The sequence below is a fragment of the Bombus impatiens genome, unplaced genomic scaffold, assembly GCF_000188095.3.
Source record: "Bombus impatiens unplaced genomic scaffold, BIMP_2.2 scf_0099, whole genome shotgun sequence".
NCBI lineage: Eukaryota > Metazoa > Arthropoda > Insecta > Hymenoptera > Apidae > Bombus > Bombus impatiens.
This window is the reverse complement of record NT_176518.1, coordinates 422,222-447,185: the sequence shown is the minus strand read 5'-3', so window position 1 is coordinate 447,185 and position 24,964 is coordinate 422,222. Positions and strand designations below refer to the sequence as shown.

The following is a 24,964-nucleotide window of genomic DNA, read 5'->3' as shown; positions in this document are numbered from 1 at the left end:
TGGTAATGTGGTATCCTGATGTAATTCGAATTTTCTTGTGTGACCGTAGTGGCGTAATCGTGTTACGCATCAGGAACACGAAAAAAGAGACCGCCTTATTACGTATAATAAAATTAATATTCATTTTCATTACGTTTCTCTTCCCTTACGGTTATTCCTATATCTCCATATATCGAGAAAAATATTATAGAGAGATAAAAAATATTTACAAAATAGTGATACCTGACTACGTGAAACTAAAAATATAAAAAACACAAAATGTATGTGTTTCGTTCTAAAATGTGTTCTGAGGTACACATTCAGATATTTTTAAGTAACTGATATACGTTCAGCGTGAAAGGTATTCGTACAGTAATTAATTTCAACAAAAATATTGTAGAACATCGTTCATTAACAACATTTTAACAAATGAAAAATATGTATACATTCTTACAAGTTTGTAGAATAATTTAAAAAAAAAAGTGAGAATATGCGACACCTTCTCCTGTCGTGAAAATAAAGCATTTATTTGTTAAAATTTTGTCACTAGACGAGGTTCTACGATAATTTTGTTAAATTTAAGTATTGCACGAATACTTTTCGCACGGACGATAGTTACTGAATTTACTGGTAAGTAACGTTTAAAATTATCAAAGTAACAATTAAACTCTATAAATACTGCGAGCGACCGACTACTTTATTTTTAAACGTTGCTTATCTGCAAATTCGGTAACCGTATCAGTTACTTGAAAATACCTATCTGAATATGTATCTCATATTTCTGAGTGAAACTCGTATATCTTGTATTTTTTATTCTTTTAATTTTGCATAATCGGGTATTTTCTTTAATGTTAATTTTATTTAATTCTTTTTAGATTAATCCTATTTGACATCAGCGAGAACCCATAGGTAAATGAGCTATAATAAAAAAATGTCACATTTTCTTTTAGAATTTAGCGGTTTAAGCACATGAACGTTCCTTGCAGCTGTTGTATCTCTCGCAATTTTATTTGTCTCAATGTGCTACATAGCCTGCAAAGTTAGAATCGGTCAAGCCGTTTTTAAATTACAAGAGTACAAACAAACCTACACACATACGTACATGAAGACCAAACACAATACCATTTCTCTGTCGTAGTCGAATAAAAGAAGAATGTTAGTTTAGAAAAAAGTAGTTCCTGGATGGTTAGCTAATAAATAGATATAAATCGCACCAGTTCTCGTTTATACAGCTAACTTGTGCACGTGTTTATCGCTGTAGGCAACACATACTAGGTTGTAATTCATAAATAATTTACGTGGCGAGTTAGGCAGTCACGCGATCTCGATCGTGTCATCCGGTTTTTATAGCGCCCCTATCGATGAAGCCAGTACGAGAGGCACAACGTTTTGTCTCGTTGTCTTTCAAAGTCAGCGAGTAGCGCGGTGAAGTTAATTAGAATTTGATTGATGCTCAGCTCATTTGTAGGAAAGTAACTGTATCCTCGGAATGTTAGTAATGTTGAACATTATGATAAATCGCGGGATAAATTGGTTTCTTAGAAGGAACATATTTAACCGTTATTTCTGCCTAGAAGCATATAAAGTATTATGGGAACACACGAGTAATAGATTGGGTACTTATAGTTCCGTTTGACAAACTGAATGTCGCGACAAGAAACAGTAAACGCATTTACATGTACTGATATTTGGCATCGTGCCCAACGGTTCGACAGAAGTTGGCCATGTCCTTGCTTGTAAAGCTAAAGAAGCAAATTTCCCGAACGGTGCACGTGTAGTTTGTTTTCATTCGCAACGTTCGTGCAGAAACTTAACGCAAGAATAGGCTCCCGGTTGCTAAAAGTACTCCACTCGAGATGTCTTACATACTCGACGTTCGTGTATCGCGAATAAGTACGCGTCTATGTCATGATGATGCTACAAAAGCCCTTGAGCATATTTTGTGGTAACTACGCACGGCTCTGAGAAACAAATTGCACGTCCAACCAACCTTCGTGTCACGTTTGTATACGCAAGTTAATCCAATTCACGAGGGAACTTTATTTCCTCGGCAAAGTTCGCGACCTCCTCGAGCTAATTGCAAGCTGACCCTTTCGAGTCATTCGCCAGCCAACTCCGAAGACATATTATTAAGCACTCTAAATCGGTTCTTCTCTTCTTTCTTTCCTCTTCAGTCTTTCATTCGTTGACGTCTACTCTTTTATATTCCGATAATTTTAATCTTTCTCTTTTCTTGTCTGCATAAAACGTGCGTATTAAGTACAGGTACTAAATATATACTACTACTGTTCATCAATTAATAATGAATTAATAATTGGAAGTAACACTTAAGTAAATATCTTTTTATGAGATCAGTGTACTATAAATTCAATACTAAAAACAGTTACTGAATGTTCATAAGTGTAACAGTAGGTTTATATTATCGTTATTGCGGTTTCGGTGTTACCGCTTATTTACTTTGATAAGTACATTTGATAAAAGTATATTTCCGCTTAACTCACACATAACAAGTCGAATATAGTATACCTGTATATGTAAACAGGATGTATACTTAACTACGATTATTGCATAAATAATGATTTTAACGAAAAATGTTTCAAATAAACGTAGATGGTTTCGTGGGGGACATAATTTGAGGCGATTAATTTTTTTGCAGTAGGAGGCGTAGAAGATATAATATGAAGATATGTTTTCTTTTATCTTCTTTCACGAAGTTATTGGATATTTACCTTGGTTCGTACTTTGTCGACTACCATCTTTAATGAGCTCGTATTTATATGACGATGTTAAGGATACTTGTGCTGGAGCCAGTCTTGCAGCATTGATTTTCTCATTCTGTTTTCGTTAAATTTTAAAGCTGCTATCAACCATCAACCACTGTTCTTTGATATATCTTCAAGAATCAGTCCGTTTGATTAATTTATTTCAACTGCAAATTTGTCGATAATTTATTATTATTATTATCATTATTATTGTTGTTGTTGTTTTTATTGTTATTATTGTTATTAACAATTTATCGCGTCGCATTTAAGGAAGTAGAAGGTTTTTAAAATTCTGATCGTAATGTAACGTAAAGTATCGAATAACTGGGCGTAGCCGGTAACTGAAGTATTTCGGCATATTCACGCCCATTTGATAAAACTTATACATACTTGATACATACTTATGAGAGAAAATAAATATTCACGTTGTTTCTCGTTTAACTTACTGCTCAGATTTATAATAATATATCTTAAATGTGCACACGTTTGAAAATAAAATATCTCTGCTTCATAATCTTTTGATCGGTGTTTGCTCTTAATTGTGGAAATCGCAGCCGCGAGTAACAGTGCCAACTACCGCTAGTGCCATTCTGAACCATCTGACCTAACTTCGAGTTAACTTTGGCAAAGGGTCTTATTATATCTCTGTGCGAGTTCTATCTTGGGTACTTCATTACGCACTCTGCCATTTCGACGGTAGAGAATAATATTGAAATTGCTAGAATTTCTCAAACAAAGATAATTGAGGTTTCTAAGAGAAGAGCCTTGTGGTAAATATATGTGTATCAAATTCAATTTAATTTAGCTTGTAATTATTATTCGAAATAAAAGTTTCAAATCCGTCCCATATTTATCCTTAGGGTTCTGTTTGTAAAAAGTATTTTAATTCTTAAATTCATCGCTTTTATCACACTTTCTTATCTTATAATATTTTTGGGAAAGTACAGATCTTTCTTAGCGCATTATTTTAAAAAGTTAATCTCTTTCTTGTTACGTTTTTAAAAGAGTTCAGGATGAAGGTACTGCAACTGTTTCTATTGCTGATGCAAACTGTTTTAAAGTACAAAGAGATTGTCATAATAAACTACATAAGAAATTAAACACGATTATCTTGTAACACTGTTAAATATACGGAAAATTGATATATACGGATAATATACGGATAATATGATATATATATGAATTATTAATTAAATTAACAATTAATCATAAATTGATAAGTTACAAATTAATAATTAAATATATAAATATTATATATATATTACATATAAAATTATTTATAAACAATGTAGATAGATGTGTACATTACTCAAAAGGTGCAAATCGTTTTTCAGATATCGTAAATTTTTACTGCCGTTTTGTATCGGAAGTACTTGTAGTTTCCTCATTTGCTTCTATATTTGAACGCTAAGCGCAAAATACGCAGAAGCAGTTTCCCTGCAGATTACCTAATAGTGGAAGATTTATTAATAGTATCTTTTGGTGAGATCATAAGGTTTACGAACGTATTCTAGATTTCTCCAAACCAGATTACGCCAATTCGATTTCTATATCGGAAGATAGCGAATGTCTATATAGACATTAATACCACACGTGATATCACCGAAGTCACGAAATTTCACTGTAAAATAAAAAGGACAAAAAGAAACGAGTTTAAGGTATACTATTTATACAATTAAACGAGCTTAAAGGTATACAATTTAACGAGAGCTAGTGATCTATTGCCCATAAGAATTCAGTTTTTCAGTCGTGCAACTACTCTATATGCAAGTACATTGCCAAATGATGAAAAAGCTACGAATTAGCAGTGGCATTTAGCACTGGCATCTAAAGGCAAATTACGAGTCACAGGAAATCGGGATTACACGAAAATGAAACACGGGACGTGGTCTTTTCAGCAAAGTTCTCTTTTCAAGCCTGCCGTTTTTGGAGCTCGAACGATCCGAGATTCGCGTGTCGAAGTTCGCAGGAAAAGGCAAGAAAGAGTTGTGGTTGGCAACGGTTGCAAGGGAAAACTGAATCCAGCAGGGAAGAGAACGTCGTGCATTTTAATTCGAGGTTCAAGAACCTCCTCCTACTCCTTTCCACCCTTCATTCCCGCCCTTCGTTCTATGTCCTCTTTGGGGCTTTTGCCCTTCGAGGAAAGTTTACAAAATGAGTAGCAGCAAGCCCCTCAGCATTTACTCGTTTGTACTTTTCTCCGTATAACGGACCTCTCCTTCCGCTTTTACACTTTTATTCTGATCCTCGCCTCAGTTTCCGCTTTTTGCAGCTTTTATCTTAATATTTTTATAATTCTTGCTCCGCATAATTTCTTACTCACCACCCTCTCTTTTACAAGCGACCGTACGTTTTCCTTTCGCGCTAACAACTTTCATTTACGAATTATGGAAGCCTCATCACGTTTCGCTCTCGCGTTTCCCTCCGAGATACGTATTTGCTCTCTTTTAGTAATCTCTATGAAAATGAGTTATAGCGCCGTTCCTCTGCGAACTTGTTGCCGAGATTTCTTTTCGTACGATCGTTTTCAACCTTGTCTTGTTTAATCTCCTTGTCCATCACGTTTATTTCTCTCTGGCTCGATTTCCTAGAATTCTGAAATCGTATCGCGGCATATCTTCTGATTAAAATCCCATAGGCGAAGTAATGTTGGCGAAAAAATCCCATTCAATTTCCAAAGTTTAACATCGCATATATTATATTGACTTACGTGGTAGGATGAAAATTTCTCAAAGAATCGCAGAGAGAAAAACGATTTCATGCAAGTTCTGCCGTAACTCGCTCCTTCTCAAAGCTCTTTTCGGAATGTTCTTGAACTACATTCTTCTCTTCTCATGAATTTAAAGAGATCTCGACCGCATTTCGAACGCGTTTCATACGTCTGTGTATGTAACTGCTTTGTTGGCGAATCGAGCGAACTAATACACGGTAGAAATGTCTCGGACGAAACTTTAATACCACACGTGTGCAAAATATTCAAAGCGATACTCAGATGCCACACTGACCAAATATAACTTGTTAAAGTTTCAAAAATTACGATTCTGAAAACATTAACGGGATAACGTTAGAAAATTACAATGAACGTAGGATTAGAAAGATCGAAGGTTTTCGCGTAGCATCGTGTCGTCGCAGTATCTGTAGTTTTATGCCTTACGATTAAAGCCTCACAGCTGCAGACTCGAACATTATACTATCTGCCACCTTTGTCTTGTGACTGCTGATGCAGAAACACTCGAGAACCCCTCGAGATTCAAGCCAGGTTGCATCCATCCGAACACTTTATCGTGCTATTAGTTGATCATAGTATGGAAACAGTGTTCCGTTATACTTCCGTTCGCACATACAGAGTTTACTGGGCCATTCATTTTTGTCGTCTAAGCAAGTATTTTTTACATAGAAGTCAGCCGTTCGATAATTTACAATCTACAGACGACTGATTCGTAAAACGATGAAGATATAAAGTTGGACAATTTATTTGAAACGAATATGATGAATCAGATGATCAAATAATTACTCCAATTAGAATAGCACATAAGTTTATCTCAAAATAAAGTCGTTTGCAAATAAATTCCAAAATCTCGTTTGAGAAATAAATTATTTCCAAATAATTATCTTTATAATTATTTTAAACAATAATAGGAGATAAAGGATATGATATAATAAAGTAATAATAATAATAACAAAGGTATAATAATAATAAAGGAAATGATCGTTTTCCACGTGAGTATGTTATTATCTCCAACACTTTCCTTATTCAAATTTACAGTATTATATTTGATGACTTGTCCGAGTCTCTCTCGTGTTGTACTATTAAAGTATGAATAACAAGAATAACGATTACCGTATAGACTTAAAGAAGGTCTAGGTTGAGCAGAAGCCTCGCTACTTATCAGTCTTATGTTTTACCGTCGTATCTGAATCGATCATTTCGTAAACTTAACAGGATTCATTGAACTCATTTTTCATTTGAATTCATTCATTGATTCATTTCACAGTACTCGACGCTGCGAGTGAAAACATCTAAAATATCATTATTTCCTGTCACTGTATCTTCATGAATGCTTCGTCGATAAGAAACCCAAGAGAAATTATATCGAATTACATAGGAGATCTGGAAACCATTTTAGTGCTCGATTCATTGACGTGTCTGAAGGAATAACTACGTATTACGTCGCAATTTTATATAAGAAGATCGATAGTCTAAATTAAGAGTAAATATTTAATAGTAGCAGGTTTAAATTGTAACTCAGTTGTTCAAATAGAGGAAGCACATCGAACGTATGGAATATTTAAACGAAACATGTTTTCAAATCCATTCATTGACGTCACTATTAAAATTTATCTCGTCCATTAACAACACATATAGAGTACGAAATAATTTACTCCAGTTTCGGTTTCGCCGTTCCAGATAAAATTGTCTCGAAACAATTTTCTATAGTTCGGCGAGCAAAGAACAGTCAGAAGCTTTTATTCGATTTGAAATTCCCGGTCAGTTTATCGGACGGTTGAGTTTTTGATACATATATTGTAGTTATCGAGGGATTTATGATGGCTCAGGTATTCAGTATCCCAGGAACTTGTAGATCGCGATACTCGAAGAGAAGCACGAGAGAGGAAGAATCTACCGGAGCAAAGACTAGTTGATGCTATGGTCGCCATGACGATGGTTATCGATCCCCCGTTTCGCAACCCCCGTATCTCTCTCTCTCTCTTTCTTCTCTTTCCTCTCCGCTTTTCTCTTTATTTCTGCTCTATTCTTCGAACTCTTATCTTTCCGCATAATGTTTTCCTTTCTTTCTTCCGATGTAAATCGCGTACTTTAACGCTTCGACACCCGACCTGATACTCTGTAGCTTCTATAAAAAGCTTGAAAAGATGCTGGCCTCGTTTGACTCAATGTTCTCAAATCGCCGCGACGCACGGCGATAGAGGAATGTTGTAATAGAAAATATGTAAAGCTACGTAAAGATCGAAATCTACAAGCGGCCAATATCGATTCGTTTAGAGATTCAAAGATTCACGAAAGAGCACACGAAGTGGAAACGATATCCTTTATTGGCCGTATAGATTCAATTTTTTACGAGTATAGTCTGCCCACCACGGCGATTCTGATTGCTCGTACATTTGATATGTTTTGGCGATCGTCCGTTAAGCAAACCCGATACTCTTTCACTTTGCACTTGTATCCATCACGATGGTTCGTTTCGAAAGGTAAAGGCTGAATTTCGTTTAATGTTGAAAATTTCGTACGTTGGTCGAGATTATAATTAGGAGTAATGGATGATAAGGATATTTCGTTTGACCATAGTTATTACATGATAGTGCATTTATTGATGCGAATGGTAAAAGCTTCCGTAATCAAGGAGAAGTTTAATTAAATAGTGGGTAAATATCCTGTTTACAAGTGCACGTTTCAGTTTCTATCATCAAAGTTATGTACCATGCCAACGATCCACGTTTCTATGTTTGTGTTACTCTCTGCAGCAGTTTAATTGTGTTCACAGTTGGCTGAAATAATCAAAGTGCCGCGAATTAGATTATAATTATTAAGTTTTTCGCTATTTACATTCCTACCTTGATTACATTTATTGTTAACGTCAAAGATTTTCTTTGTTCCTCTTTTTACATTTATTTTTATTGGATGACGTGCCAGCCTCAAACTCCGAAGAAGGTTGGAAGGTAAAATTTCTTCTGGAACATGTTAGTCATAGAAAGTAGGAAGTTTCTCTAGTTAGTGTTAATTACAAAATTATTCGATTCTTTCTTACTTAATCCTTTCATAACAAAATGGTCTTGCGTTGTGCGAATGTTACATTATCCATATTACAGTTTAATAGATACAAAATCCATTTGTTAGGACGTCCGTTTTCTTTTTCGTAAATCTCTAGATCATTTTCTGTTTAATCAGGAAGAGAGATAACCAAATCAACCGGTTCGCCATCGATGATAAGAAAGATTGCGTTTTGAAATTTGCATAAATACTGTATGAAAGTTGCTCGGTTATTTGCAGAGATGAAGAGGGGTCGAGCAAATTTCCATAACAAGATAAACCGTCGCAAGTGGTACTACGCTGAACGCAACACAGCTCGTTAATAACAAATGTGCTTTCTGATAATATGATTATCTGAATTAGGCCATGCATAAGTAACAATTGGCCGATCCTTTGTATCGTTCAGCCGTTCAATTAACTTTACTATCTTGAGACAAACCATCTTTAAAGTTACTAATACTTGTCATATTAATTTAAGTAATAATATCTGTAGTAAATGTTTCACGTAATAATACATGCCATGGCTAAAGTGTTACAAGTAGTGACCATGAAACATTTCAAGGTACTTCCTGTTATCGATAATCTGGTGCCGAAGCGATTAGTAAACATGGAAGGACAATTTTTCAGAGATAAACGGTGCAAAGCGGATATTGTGGTGCAAAAAAAGAAAAAAGAAAGAAGAAAAGAGTGGAACAAAGCGCTGAAAGGTATACAATGAGTACTTATAATGGAGAAAATTATGAGCGTGGTCGAAAAGCGGTGTGCAATGTCTCGTATTAAAGAATTAAAATGTGGAGAGACAAAGTTAACAGCGTTGGGAAACAGTTGGAATATCCGGATGATAGAAAATACAGTGATCTCGAAGAAACAACCGTAATTTATACATCCGGAGCTTGCGACGTGCGCGTCCGTTTCCGACATAGTTTACCATCAACCAGAAACTCGTTTAAATAGTTAAATATTTAAAAGGTTAAAGAGTCTAGCTTCCGTTTTCTTATATAGGACTAGAAACGCGTGAGTTCTCACTTTTCGGAAAAAAAACTTTCTTCGATGAATTATTTATTTTTTGTTGCATCAGCTTATAAGCCAGTAATAATCGCTATTGCATTAAAAATTATGCATGCACATTACTCAGCTTACGTGGAAATCAATTTCGAAAAGACGGAATATCTTGAAAGAATTTAAGATGAAAGCGTAATCTGAATATTTTCGGAGGAATGAACTCATCTCTCTTTACATCTTCGATGTAGGGTATAAAATGATGGAAAATAAAGGTTTGAACGTAATGTGAACGGCACACCTTACAATCTCTTTGATAGCGTTTCTCTTTTGTCTCCAGGTCTGCGTTTCGATGAAAGCATACGACATGCATATTGCACGACACTCGTTTCAAACGCATGCCTATGAATCGCTTTTCATCTTAGTATGTGCATATACGCTACTTTAATCGAGATGTATTCGAAAGAAGTCTCGGAATAAGATGGAAACCCTTGAAACGTTGTGTCGCTCGGGTGTTTATCGAGTTACCGAGTTTGGAATGTGGCCGGTTTCTAGTTATCGTTTGATTCACGGCACAACTCTTTCAACAGACTCGGTCAATCGAAATTTAGGTCACGAACGAATGAACGTCTGTCGTCGAAAATTCTATTCATTTGGGGATGGTCCCTTGTAAGAAATATCGAAACACAAGAATAGAAATTGAAAGAAATTGCTACATTCTTGTAAAAAAATTCTATTCTTGTTCAATATTACTATTTGAGAATCACGTATAGAAAATGTATGTTGGAGGGACTTTTATTGATTTCCCTCTTGATGAGATTCCGGTAAACATGCTGACGTAATGTTTTATTAGACAATAATCGAGATAAACTGTGATATGAAACGTTTGTATTTGCTACGCGCGTATAGAAGAAAATAACTATGATTCAAAGTGGAAGCAAACAAGAGACGACAGCGATATAAACGCACAGAGGTTGTTTCGTTCAAGGCTATGTATCGAACATGGATGATTCCGCTGCAGCAAGTATTTCGTTTATATACCGTGAATTTAAATATCGAGGTACATATATCGAAATACACACAAGACATAACGATTGTTATAAAGGATGAACGCGATAACATACTATCGAGTCTGCTTAGGAAGAGTTGACGATAATATCCTCTTTGACTATTCCGCCCACGCAACGCAATCGGTGCACCGAGGAGAAAATCGATACGCGATCACGCGGTGGAAGTTATTCGACGCGCCAGAGAAAATTCCGAATGGATCTTCCAGAAGAATTCCACACCAGTGCGAACGCTGTCGCTTGTCGACGGAAAATAATACTGTAGTTTTTCAACGTAATATCTTTCGCGTACCAACGTTTTACTTTTGCTCGATTTTTTCAAGTGCTTTCACCTACATCGAATCACGAAAGTGTTTGAACATTCGCCATAGAAAACTTGTATAAATACATAATGCGTGCTATTCAATTTTTCATTAGCTCTATCATCGGATAGAAGGATTAATCCAAAGCTATAATTTCTTTATCGAAGATCGTGTATTTCACTTGTCCAACTCTCTAGGACTTCTCATTTATAAAAATACCGTAGTAACTGTTCTAAATTTATCAGAAAAACTCATGTATCGAGTTATCTTAAAAGAATCGCACTCTTTAGAACATTAAGTGGATGAAACGTAATATGTATATTTCCATAACATCTGTGTTAATGCTATCGATTCGATCTAATTTGTTTGACACGCGACCGAAGAGAGATGCGAACGTTTGGAGAGGCTCGATGCCGCGATGTTATGATATCGTAATAACCATTGTAATTGTAGATTTTGCAATAAATTACACGGCCAACAATCCATTCACACTGCCATTCTTTTTACGTCTTTGTCGTTTCTCGTATATAGTAACAGTACATGGATACATCAAATGTTATCGATCATATATCTCAACCGTTCTTATAAGTAGACTAAAATATCAATACCGAATGTTGCAAATTTTTTTATACGTTGTCACTCGAAAGCATTTGGTTACTTTTGCATATTATATTTGTGTATTTGTGGCAGTATAATGGGAGTGACACAAATTCTGAATTGCAACTTAATTTTTCTCCAAGGTTCTCTTTCCTGTGTACAATCTAACATTGCCGTGATGGGGCAAAGTTTCAGTTACCGACAAGTCACGCGGAACTTATTTTCTAAATTACGATATTTTTCCAATTTATTGCAAATTTCAGTGTAAACTATTACTGATGTTATCTAATCTTTCAGCTATTTCTCGGATTGTTGAATAAGATTCTCAATTAAAGCTTTAATGCATCGAATGTTACTGATTATCTGTACCTTCGTCAAAAAATCAAAGATACCATTTTGAAATGCTGAAAACCACTTATCGTGACATGTCATAGCTGACATACGTTCTCTGTACGCTTCACGATTATTTTTAACCGTGTTTGTAGTCGTATTATCTCTGTTAAACTTATTACGCAAAAATTCGACTAGAAAACAGGTTTAATAAGTCTGTATTGGAATAATCAAACGCGCGTGTGCGACGCGATCGATGCTGGCCTTCTAATATCTTTCTTTGTCCCTGACTTTGAATGTTGTTTCAGGTGTTTCAGGTGTTTCAGGTGTTTGCGCGTGTACTGTTTGCGAAATTTACGTAATTACGAGGTAACAGCCTTTTGCGATTACTGTTTCGTTTTATAGCAAGTGATAAAGCGTGGCTCGTATGAGCGCAACAACGCGTTACATGATTACTTACTTTCTCTGATCATGCAATACGCGCTAGAAAACTAGATTGGATACGATATCTTGGACAGTGACATCGTACGTGATGGTTTTCTAAAAATATACGTTATCTGTGGTGATAATGATTTCTGAGATTTTTAAATTTAATTATATTCAAAAGCAACGAAGTAGTGGTTGACTGCCACACACCGGATGCGTTATCTAATCTCTATCCGGACCATTTATTATTACGTAGATCCGTACGGAATGTTTACTCCCTGTTTTCTATGCGATATTCTAAAGATCTATCATGCTTCCTTTCAAGTTCAGATTTACAGCTTCCTCTCTCTTCCTTGCAGAACGTGGGTACAAATTAAACAATGCTTCGCACCACATTTTTTTCTTCCCATTGAATTTTTCCGTTTTCATAGAAACGCGTAGAACGCTAACGTTGCTTCGTTGATTAACATCTTCTCAACGAAGATAGTTGCTATGTTCCATCTAGTTTACACGTTCCCTAGCACAAACGATTGCAGCAAAATGTTCCCTACGTTTAGCATTGTATTGTACATTTCATAAAAAGATAATAAGCGTTTTCCCGATTACTGATTCATCGATAATTTGAGCGAATTAAACTCACGTACTGTTCCTATAAATCGACCGAAGTCTTCGGATATTTATGACACTCATATATCCGATATTGGTAGCGGATGTGTTAACGTTAATCCAGCAAGGCCTAAGCGGTGAAATAATACGTAAAATAATATACACGGATCGACGTTATTGCAAAGTAATAAATTTAGAAATCTAACAATTGGAAAATTTTGAAGACCTTAAGATCTGACAATTTGAAACTTTGTGAGATGGAATGTTCGTCAACGCATTATCGGTCCTTAGTAGATTAATAAAGGATTGTTCGAGAAATTGCCTTTAAACGGCTTTTATGCTCTGCAATCGATATTTGAATCGTGCGATTCGTGTCAATGTCGGTAGTAGGAATTAGTTTCGTTCGCTCGATTTACGGGCCCTTGAAACGATATTGGTAATCGATTGTCATATCTGCGATTTGCGGTCATTCAGTGGAGTGACAAATACCAATGTAAAAACAGAGTGAAAAAACACGAATTGTGCAAGGCGAACTGGTTTTTTCTATTTGTCAGGATACCGAAGGTGTCGTTACGCTGAGAGCACTGTTGCCGGAGGGTAATGCGCTTGGTGAGCGGAAGTGAGAAGCTCCGGGCGGCCTTTTCTTTCTTCGGCCCTTGGTCCTGTTCCGCCGGCTGTTTCCACTCGTTCTCCAACAAGTCAACCACTGCTTGGAAGCAGAGGGGACGAATACAGTTCGGGGCGTCCTTCTGGATCTCGGAGGAGGAGGCGTCGAAGGCGTGGAAGAGCGAGCAGGGCAGAGGAACAGCAACAACAGCCAGCAGGGAGCGCCTCGTCCAGTACGGCGCTCTTCTAACGGCGGCAGGAGGGAGTTATGGTGTCTCGTACATGCGATGACTGTGGCTGCAGCCGTGGCACTGTGGCATCGTGCCCACCTTTACAAGGCGATCGCCTGCGTCGTCCTCGCTCTTATTGCCATTCAGTATTTACTTAGTGGCGTGATCGATCGTCGCTCCATAGAGACGATTTTTACCATTAACGCTACCAGGTACGTACGTCAGACGTTTCCCATGATAATTAGACCGCGAAAGCTTACGCAAATTTTTACAGAGATGCATCGCAATGGATTAATCGATAATTCTGTATATTCGTTGCATATACACTGTACACAGACTCACGAATCCACTCGAACTATCGTCTTTCGGTGCTAAAACTTTGTCGTTTCTATTTCCTAAAAATCGAATCGTATGATTTGCTTTAATCCTTCGGTTTAATTGTAGGATACATTTTTTCATTGCATCAGTTTTTAATCTTTTCAAGGAGCGAGAAGAAGGGAGAGAAGCAGAACGAAAAACTAAAGCGCTGTTTAGGCAACTTTTTAAGACGAACAGTTAGCGAAATTTATGACGAGAGGTCTGCAAATCAGTAATGTTCCGAAAGAATCCAAATTAATAAAATAAAAAATTGCGAAACGCTAGAGACGTTTTGAAATTAACATAGAATCTCATACATGGAGTATGTCGATGGAATTACGAGAAAAGTTTGAACATTTTATTTCCGGGCGAAAATCATATCAAATTACCATGATTATGTAATGGGAACCGACAAGTTCGGTTTGCTCGCATCCAAGTAAATTCCCGAGAAAATTCGTCATTTCGTCCAATCTGCGCGAATATTCTAGAAGCGTACGTGATCTCGTTACTTCGTTAGTGGTCATTTAGATTGTCCGTTTGCGGAAGCTACTGACTAACGATCCTTTAACCATTCGTATTCTCCGGAGTTGCAGTTTCACGGATTTACTCGGCACTGTACAATTCAAGACGAGTTTCAAACGATTAAACCAGTACGATGAAAAAAGAGAGGAGAAAAATGTTTCGGCGACGAACGAACACGTCTAAAGAAACAGAACTCTGGGGGTGATGCAGCTCTTTTTTTGGTTATAAAATACAGAATATCCTGAGGGCAGTGACGCGTCGCTTTGAACTTTACCGCGTAAAATAGTTTGCCGTTTGCTCGAAGCATGTACCCAGCGCGGCGTGCAGATATCAGCGAGAAAAATGAGAATGAAATGAAAGGAAGCAAATGCAATTTCAGTTCGCTGGTTGTTCGCGTACATACGTTTCTTTTACCGGTTAAATGTTAAAATACAACGATACAGAATTATATCTTTGAAGTTGGATTTACTCCTTGCAACGATCACTTGTCGTCAAAGTGAAAACATATACAGGGTGGTTGGTAACTGGCGGTACAAGCGGAAAGGGGGTGATTCTACGCGTAAAAAGAAGTCGAAAATATAGAATAAAAATTTTTCGTTTGAGGCTTTGTTTTCGAGAAAATCGACGTTGAATTTTCGCTCGGTACGCGTGCACGTTATCACATCTCGTTATAACGGATCTCAGTGTAGAGTTCTAAAATGGCGGTGCAAGCGGAAAGGGGGTGATTCTACGCGTAAAAAGAAGTCGAAAATATAGAATAAAAATTTTTCGTTTGAGGCTTTGTTTTCGAGAAAATCGACGTTGAATTTTCGCTCGGTACGCGTGCACGTTATCACATCTCGTTATAACGGATCTCAGTGTAGAGTTCTAAAAAAATTAAAAAAAAATTTTTCTTCTATATTTTCGACTTCTTTTTTCGCGTGGAATCACCCCCTTTCCGCTTGTATCACCAGTTACCAACCACCCTTTATATGTGTATACCGGTACTCTAATGGGTTGTTTCTCTTCGATCAACAACATTTACTTCCTTTTATACATAACATATCGTACTCTGAATATTTTCGTTATTCACTGTATCGCGATGTAATACGTGTAATTAAAAATATTTGAGCGTTAACTTGTCAGATTAACTGCTACTTTCACAAAGTTAATACAATTACCTCATAATAGGTAGCAAGGGGCGTTCTGAAGAATGGCATTCTCGATGCGTTAACAATTTGTAACGCGTTACGAAACGATCGTTCATTTCGCGTAGAGAACACACGATTTTCCATGGATTAACGCGACACGTATCGTGTCACAGTGCACAGGTCGCAGATACGATCCCTCGTATCGCATAGCGCCTCGTACATGCAAACAAGCAATCATTTGAATAGCTAGCTAGCCATTCCACGGACGCACGATTCTGCATCTAATCGCGCTGACATTCGCTGTTACTGTTAGTTGCGATCAAGCTCTAGCTTGTCGCTCTATGTCTCGCATATTATACCCATATTTCTCCATGGTACATATTGTTAATTCGATACCCTATTGTCAAGAAGTGTCGTCATTGCCTCGGACGTCATGACCATACCGTTATTCATATATGCACACCTGCGCCTCCTCTTTTGGTTGGAATCTCATTAGTAGAAGTAGTGCTTCCGAGAAACCTAATTTTTTTTAACCTGGCCATATTTAGCTCCGGTATGAGAACCGGAGTTTCCGATTTTTCTTACAAACAAACAATGTTTGCGCTTATTAATTCTTTTGGAATGCTAATACAAAAGTCAAACAGTTACCTACAAACTTTTATTAGACGTTTCCTTTTAGTTAGGTATCGACCAATACGAACTTCCGTTGCTTCAGGACGTTCAGCACGTCGAACGTTTCCTTATAGAGTCGTTCAGGGAAAATATTTGAAGCTTACTTGGAAATTATTTGGAAATAAATTAATCATAATATTTGCTATGTTCTATCTATCTATCTATTTGATATGTTCTATCAGCGCGATACTCACAGATTGCTTCTGAACGTCGGGGGGATTAAAGATTAACCCCTTAACCTACAATTACGGGCATAGCCCGTAGTACGATGATCGGGTCAAACGTAAATATTACGGGCATACCCCGCAGTAGATGATCGGACCAAACGTAAATCGGCCCAAAATTCTCGAACGTAAATCGTAGGTTAAGGGGTTAAAGATGCAATATTACGGAATTAAAACGAATCTCTTCTATCTCCAATCAATATTGTCTTTTTGCTTGAACTTTATATCTCATATTCTAGTAAGATCTTTTTGCAAATATGAATATGATTTTAGAATATTCAAAATATACAAATAATGGAGATACGGGTACGGAAGGCTCTGTTATAAAATGGATATTTCATATTCCCAGTCTCTTCTCTATCTTACAATTGCATCGCTTTAGAACTTGCTCGTGACTTACGACGCGATTCTTCGTAAGCCCCCATACTGGCGGATACAACCCCATTTAAATGCAAAATTTCTTCCCAGAGATTCTTGCAACTCTATTAACGCATTTAGCTGTGAAACTCGCAGAGAAACAGTCACCGGCTTTGCTATGTTTGGAGTTATATTTGGAACAAAATGTAACTCTGTTGACCTCGGTTATCGCGACACAACGAAAAATCGGCCAAGCGTTTCACAACGACCACGGGTGCACATGCAATGGAATAACACGCATGCATATGCATGAGAATGCACGTTATTTGGACTTTCCCGCCGATCCCGTGGCAAACAACACAACACTGTTTAACCCACTAAGAATCAACATTGCATTAATGCAACGTGTCATTTGTCATTTTTTCAGATAATTTACGTTATCGAATTTTATGTTTGAATATTTAGTCAAAGCAAGAAGCATGGATTTACGTCATATTTCGTTCAATTGCTATTTCTTTTTCCATCTCCCACGATTCAATAAAGTTCACGCGACGGTCACGATTTTTCAGGTATTTCTATTAAGGGTGACAAGGAAATATTTCGAACAAGTTAATCAAAACAGTGATAACAAATTGCGATAATCCGTAAATCTGTGAATTATTTACGACTGTGTAAAGTGTTCCGTAATACGAGATGATTTTACGCGAAAAAATAAATACAGTAACTGGAGTTACTACAAATATTGCAGTTAAGCTCCGGGCAATGTTAGTCTGTACAGTATCCAATAAATTTTTCGCGATTAGGCAACCATCTTTTTTCTGATTTACTGCGCAACACGACGCGATCCACCGCTACGTCGTTCTACCGGAACGTATCGATTTTTCAACCGATTCACGAACTGCAGTTAATTTTCAAATGCGTTATCGAAATTAGCGACGATCGTTGTTTGCAAATGCGATACGCGCGCACGCTGCATGCATCGCACTCTATATACAGGGTGCGGCCGAAAGTTATGTACAAGTGGGCACGAAGCGATTCCTTATGAAAAAAACAAGAAAATAATATAAAATACAATTTTTTCCTTCGAAGCAATTCCAATGGAACTTAACGCAGCCATGTAATTTCCAAATAGAGCCGAAACTGAAAGTCATTTCGGCCGTCGCGTTGCGTCGATTTCTCAAAATTACTACCGAGGTTCGATCGAATTATTTGTATTTGTAATCGAAAGCTCCCATTGCGTTGAAATAATGTATTCGAAAGAAATTGCTGAAATTATTCGAGTCGTGAAATAACGTAGGCGTCGCGTCGATTCGAACACTTTTCCGTAGTAATCGTAAGATTCATCATTTAGCAATTGAATTTACCAGGTCAGTGTTTCCAAGCACTAGGATGGAAACCTCGTCGAGATTAGCCGGAGGCTGAGTGGCAGTCGAATTCCGTTAATTTCGAGTCGAAATGCCCCGTTTGCGTCTTATTAGGTTCGCTGGGAAGAGGAGAAACGGTAATCGGTTGCACACAAAGCAATTTGGGTCGATTCGAAAGTCTCAGTTGGGAGCGCGACGACGTTATATCAGTTCGGACCGGGTTTCTTCAAGCGGCGATATTACCTTGGCGATTAGACGGAGTCTATCGGTTTCCTAATCGTCGTAGAACGTATTAACGAGGTGAGTGAAATCGGCTTGCAGTTAGCAGTCGTACTCTAGCTCACATGGTCTAGGCACAATTGCATTGCACAGTTGTTAATTGGTTCGTTGCGTGCGGAAGATATTCAAACCTGATATCAATCGACGTTCGATCGTGGAATTTTTATGCATTTAGAGATCGAGTGGAATTACCGGTTAGTCGGCTGGCAGCGAGTGGTGTATATTATGTATAGGAATGTTAGGTTGCAAGTTTCTACTCGTTAAACGTAAAATAATATAAGAAAGAACGTAATAAGCTACAGAGTTACAAAACTCGATACTACTCTTTTAGCTAGTAATGCATCGGATAACAGACGATCACTTTTCTGATATCCAATTTCATATATATTCAATATATATTCATATACATATTCAATATATTCAAACAAAGACCAAGAAAACTATCAGTTTCATTAAAGGAATTTGGAAATAGAATCCGATGTTGCAAAATCGCGATATAATTTTGGCTTAAGATTTATTTTATTTCAGGTACGCGGATCGTACGTACAGGCATCATCCACGAGGGTTGATCATATACGGGCCTGTAACGGTGTCGAGTATATTTGGTAACAACAATGCCACCTTGGCGACCTTGTATTGGGGCGGCAGAGATAATTCCAGCTTCTCCAAACTGGAAACTGACTTCTCCACTCGAGATACGTACATCGTAGGAAGTTCGCAGGAATCTTTGACCACAAACTCGACAAACAGTACCGTGGTACCGCGATGTCCGCTTATTCCACCGAATCTTGGTAAATTTTTCTCCGCTTTAGTGAGGCGTTTCTCAACGATCTTTAGCGAAATTTGCCGCGAAAGGCAACGTCAACGTTACGGAGCGTTGTAAAAATAGAAACGAGAATATCCCATAGAAAGGAAATAAAACGATGACGAATATCGTGGAGAAAAAGCTCGTTTCGCAAAGGCACTCGGATACAGCCTCTGCGTGCTCATTGATTCATTCTACTCGCCGATATGCTCGTGGAATTTTCTTGCCTAGAAGGAACACAGTGACGCCGCAAGAAATATTCCCTTACTTGTCTTATCTTTAGATTTCCAGTGCTATCCAAGGTGAATGTAAAATTTCTAGCATCCACTGTGTCATTCCTGCATTATTTATCATTTAGATAGTTTTCCGCTGGCAGTTCCATCAGGCTTAAATAGAAACTATACAGTTCCTATGTTATATCTACGGATGTGCTAGCGATATATAAATTTTTACATCTAACTAAAAGTTATATATCAACGTTCAAAAGTATCTGCCTTAAAAGATCGGCGTTAACATTGCATTGGACATTAACAGTGGGCCCATTGACCGTTATCAAGTCTCCTCCGGAGTTGGCAGAAATGGAAAAGACGTTCACCGAGGTGAAGCCAGGAGGCAAAGGTTGTCCAGCGAATTGTACAGCCAGACATCGGGTAGCCATTATCATTCCGTTTCGCGATCGACTGATACACCTTCAAGCGTTGCTTTACAATCTTCACCCGATGCTGCTTCGCCAACAGATCGACTATCAAATATTCGTGATCGAACAGAAAGGTAAGCGAGCTTTCACAGGAACGTGATTCACCTTCGGTATCCTCGAATCTTGTTCCTTTTTATTTTGTTAATCTATTCGTTACGCGGCACAGTACCGTGCAGGACATATGGCGTGACGACCAACAAACCGCGAGGTTTTTTTATTTCACGGATGTCGTGATTATTAACAGTAGCAACGACCGATCTCTCGGTACAAATTCACTTGGGGAAATACGCGGAGCGGTTGCCCGATGTCAAGGTCTTCGAAACACGATGATAATGTTTTATGTAAGAAGACTGAAGCGTAATCTAATTGGTAACGCGCGAACTATGATAACTGTTGTACGTACCGCATTGCGGTATCGGTAGCATGAGCTCGAGAGAAAGAGGGAGAGAGAGAGAGAGATAAAGAGAGACGTGCCGATCAGTTCGTTGTACTGTTTCGCACGGTCAAGTTTTGACCAGATTTTGTCGCTCACATATCTATTCTAGTCAGCACAGTGACGCCGAAGAATACTCTCAGGGGAGAGTAAGTTATAGTACGAGAGTGGTTCGCATTTTGGAAGCATTCGATAGTAACATTATTTTGTATTCACTCGAGAGAAAGTTGGAACGCGAGCGATCTCCGGTAATTGAGCGTCGCTTTCGCGTGCTTGCTCTCAAGCGCAATGTTGACTTCTGACAGATAACATATGCGACTCGCGATAGCATTCCACTCAGATAGATACCTCTACACAGCTTTAATCCTTTACACTCGAAATACCAGTTGTACTAGTACGATTTTTCCGTTTCGAAAAGGAATCCGCGCGACATCGTTGAAATCCCACGTCGCGAAACCCGTCAGTTTCGCCGCGACTCGAGCATGACTCGAGCGTTGCGAACAAGATCGAGTAGTGGCAGTTACTTTCAGGCGCGATTAGTCATAGCTGTCCTCGATTTGCCATGGTACCGTTAATATAAAATTAATCTTTTCTTCGTCTATTCCCTCTTTGTGGTCGTTGAATTGCGTCAAACTTGTTGTACATAGCAATATTGTACATAGTCATCGTTGCCGTGCAATCGCGACGACATGTTTTCTCGTTATAAAGTCAGTGAAAATCATCGTACAAAGTCAGAATGTAAGAATTAGTCAATTAGAATTGTCAGGAAAACGATTGATCTATCGGAATTTTAGAAAATTAATGTAAGATGCGAAACAATAGCGGAGCCCGAGCTTGTTAACGCAACGATCGTCACTATATTCATAGAACATCGAACTGTATTAATAGTCTTCCTTGGTGGTGCGGAGAACGCGGGTGTCCATTTGAATCGAATCAAACCTATTGATCGGCGAGCTTCCATTAAACGTAGACCAATCTTCTCGAGGACGCGAACTTTGTTATGCGGACTTATCTAGACGTTCACGTCGACAAACTTGAAAATCGAGTTCTCCCGCTCTCAAGAATCTTCGTCACGATAATAAACCCGCGTACAAACTTAATTTACGTTCATCAGCGTAGAGCAGCGCTTACGGATGAACGAATTTCAACGAAAGCACCATCGCTGGCCTTCGATGTGCAAAAAATAACAATGAATAACTGAGTCGAAACTAGGTAACGAATCGCCAAAAATGGAATAAAAGTCGATCGATCGGTCCGAAGGATCAACGATCACGAAATGATAACAGTCAGCCGAATAGACGAAGAAAAGATTGGTGAAAGAGAAAAGTGTCGTATCTATTATAGATGCTGTCAACTGTAAGCGTCTCGCCTTTCAGAATCTGTAGCTCTTCTTTACCCACGACCCTACAATTTTTCCTTTTGACGCGATCTCACGCGTTATGTTGTTCCTCGGTTGACCTAGATGCAACGACCGCGTCTCCGATACATCGCACGTGTCCGCTAGCGACAGGGAAACTGTCGATACCTGACAAACATACTTCCATTCAACCTATTTGCATATACGCGAACAAATCGCTCGTTTACCGAATTTGGTTCGTGGAGATAGATGACGCATCGTGTGAATGGCCATCCAAAAAATGGGATGATTTCTGGCGTGTAAACGGAATCGTATCGCGGTAAAGAGATGATTACGTTTAGGCAGAAACTCTTTACGCCTGCGTACATCTGCAAGATGTTAAAAGAATAGTGGAACGAGCGCAGAGTTGACCGAAGATAGAGCTCACGGCCTACTTTTTCGCCAGCTTCTCCAGTCCTCTCGAGGCCTCCTATATAGAGATAAGATGCGAAACTTTTGATCGAGCTGTACTCGTTTCTGAATCGCGTCCTCTGGCCGAGGACTAAGGTACACAAGAGCGTGAATCGTATCTCGTTGGAAAGAAATGACGCGCGAAATCGTTCAAAATCTTTCGCTTCGCTTTTGCGAGACGATCGATCGAGTAATTTTCCCCGTTTTCCAGGTAGCGACGCCTTCAATCGCGCGATGCTCATGAACGTAGGATACGTGGAAGCCTTGAAGGAACGACCTTTCGACTGTTTCATTTTTCACGATGTCGACCTACTTCCCGAAGACGATAGAAATCTGTACACGTGCCCGGAACAACCGAGGCACATGTCCGTTGCAGTGGACAAGTTCAAATACAGGTATCGCGCTAACATCGAACCAGATACGTTGCTTCAACTATATATTTCAACTTCGATTTCTTTCGTCACGCGTGTCGTCGTTGTTTTATGCAGGCTACCATATGCCGATTTATTCGGCGGCGTGTCGGCGATGTCATGCGAGCAATTTCACCTGGTAAACGGATTCAGCAACGTGTTCTGGGGTTGGGGCGGCGAGGACGACGACATGGCGAATCGAATCAAAGCGCACGGTCTTCATATCTCCCGATATCCAGCGAACGTGGCACGGTATAAGATGCTTACGCACAAGAAGGAGAAGGCTAATCCGAAAAGGTGAGCTGTCGACCGATTCGATCCGGTATTCGCGTACAAATACCAACGCTTAATCTTGAATTTCTTCGCCTTGCGCAGATACGAGTATCTAAAGACGGGCAAGAAAAGATTCTCCACGGACGGACTGAGCAATCTTCAATACGAGCTGGTCGACAAACAGAAGCCAAAGTTGTACACGTGGCTTCTGATAAAGCTGACGCCTCCGCAACCTAGCTGATGGCTGTCTTGGATCGGATAGCGACCCGATCTGCTCGAGATCGCTTAAGAAGAATATCCTTTCGATCCAAACGCGAAATGTCGCGGAGTAGGAAACGAGTTACGCTCCGACGACGTGTCGCGTTCTCAACGTAGCAAGGTAAATCTCTTAAAAACGAAAGACGGAAAAAGAAGAAAAGAGGCGAAGACACTTTTTTATTGGGTTCGAGGAACATGAATTATTGAAAGAAGTCAGTGTTTCAGCCGCTTTAGGATACCGACGAGTTGGACGAGTTGTTTCTCCCGTGATTTTGTCATCAGCGGCGAATGGGAGAAACGTTGTTACGTGATATATTTTTATTCCTCGTATTTTTTTATCGCAACGATAGATTAAAGACCACGTAGAATGTAGCGTACGAGCTAACGTGCCAAAGGAGAGTGAGAATATATGTATGCGTGTGTGTATGCAAGTGTGTACGCGCTACCAAGAGTAAGCGAGAAGGAAAGCGTAAAGCGAGAAAACCGCGTAAAGAGAAACAGGAGTGGCAGCTGTGCCATCCTTTCCGGATCCCGCTACTATAGTTATATAGTACACATATGTGTATATGTACACTTTACGCGTATGTATCGGTCTATATGCGTACGCGAGTACATACGTACGAACCATAGAAAGCTCGAGGCTTCTCCGACAGGCCGAGTTTCCGGTTGTCCGCTGTGTATCCAGGACAGCTTTGTAAACGACCTTTCAGCCGGTGTCGTAGGTGGCTTCCTTCGAGTTACATACCTACCGCGAACACCTTCCCGCTAGTTTCCCCATTGAATAGGACAAACAGATCCTTTCCTTTGTTTTCGACATCCCGACGCAATTTCGTTTTAATCGTGCCTTGCGACTTCCTGTGTTACGGACCTATTGCATATTGCAACTGTTGCGAACTCGAATTTTGTCACAAGTTTTGCTCCTTACTAGAAATTCAAGAATTTCCGTACGATGGAAGTAAAGTCTGTGCTATCGTCTTTACGATTCGTACGGCTCGATTAAGGTACTAACGAACGATTGATCTTCAGTCATCGTTCGGTGTCACAGCTTACGCGATTTCCAAAGAAATAATAAAACGAAAAAGATTGTCGGAAAACTTGAATATATATGTTTTTGGTCGTTTGAAGATAAAAAGAAGTCACGTAAACAACGGTCTCTAGCACGAACCACAGACAAAGCATATTTTTATAAGATTCATGCGGAGCTGCGAGATTTAATTATTACGTTACGCTGGTTAATTGTGTCGCGAAAGGTTTATTTCCGCGTTAGGGGCTTGTGTAATCGTGTAGACGAACGTGCAACGGAAACGGTACTTAAGCGTATAACGTGAACTAATGTCGGAACCCCGCGTATTCGAGAGCACTCGTCGTTTATACACGTTTCCTCGAAATATGTTAAAAACCGTACACGCGTTTACATATACACGATACACGCATAAACACACATTTGCTACGATACCGCCAAGGCAATTCGCGCGCGCTGCTTGGAAACACGCGATCGTGTATAACAGATGAAGGAAGCGGTAGAAAAATTTGATGAAAAAATTCCAGTAAATTTTCGTTCGCCTGGAACGAAACTGGGCTGTCGCGGTTGTGTTTTTCAAACGGGACGTGCGAGAATAAATGCGCAGGCGAAGAAATCAGAAACAAAGAAAAAAAGAAGGAGAATGAAAAATGTTTTCGGTCGAATCGAGACACACACAAA

The 24,964-nt window shown here is 38.8% G+C and overlaps 1 protein-coding gene across 5 annotated transcripts in view; it reads left to right on the top strand.

Annotated features, from left to right (window-relative positions):
• LOC100744402 (beta-1,4-N-acetylgalactosaminyltransferase bre-4) overlaps positions 1 to 24,577 on the top strand; it is a 38,143-nt gene extending 13,566 nt beyond the window's left edge. For 3 of the 5 annotated variants that reach the window (XM_012394775.3, XM_003486133.4, XM_024364537.2), the window contains exons 2-7: positions 13,393 to 13,886; positions 19,108 to 19,370; positions 19,919 to 20,155; positions 22,533 to 22,716; positions 22,810 to 23,028; positions 23,107 to 24,577. In XM_012394775.3, coding sequence (XP_012250198.1) covers positions 13,732 to 13,886; positions 19,108 to 19,370; positions 19,919 to 20,155; positions 22,533 to 22,716; positions 22,810 to 23,028; positions 23,107 to 23,245 — 1,197 coding nt within the window. In that variant the 5' untranslated portion in view covers positions 13,393 to 13,731 and the 3' untranslated portion in view covers positions 23,246 to 24,577. Of the gene's footprint in view, positions 1 to 854; positions 889 to 13,392; positions 13,887 to 19,107; positions 19,371 to 19,918; positions 20,156 to 22,532; positions 22,717 to 22,809; positions 23,029 to 23,106 lie in introns of all 5 variants that reach the window. The other 2 variants (XM_033318463.1, XM_033318464.1) reach the window with 1 other exon arrangement.
• Positions 24,578 to 24,964: the final 387 nt, after the last annotated feature.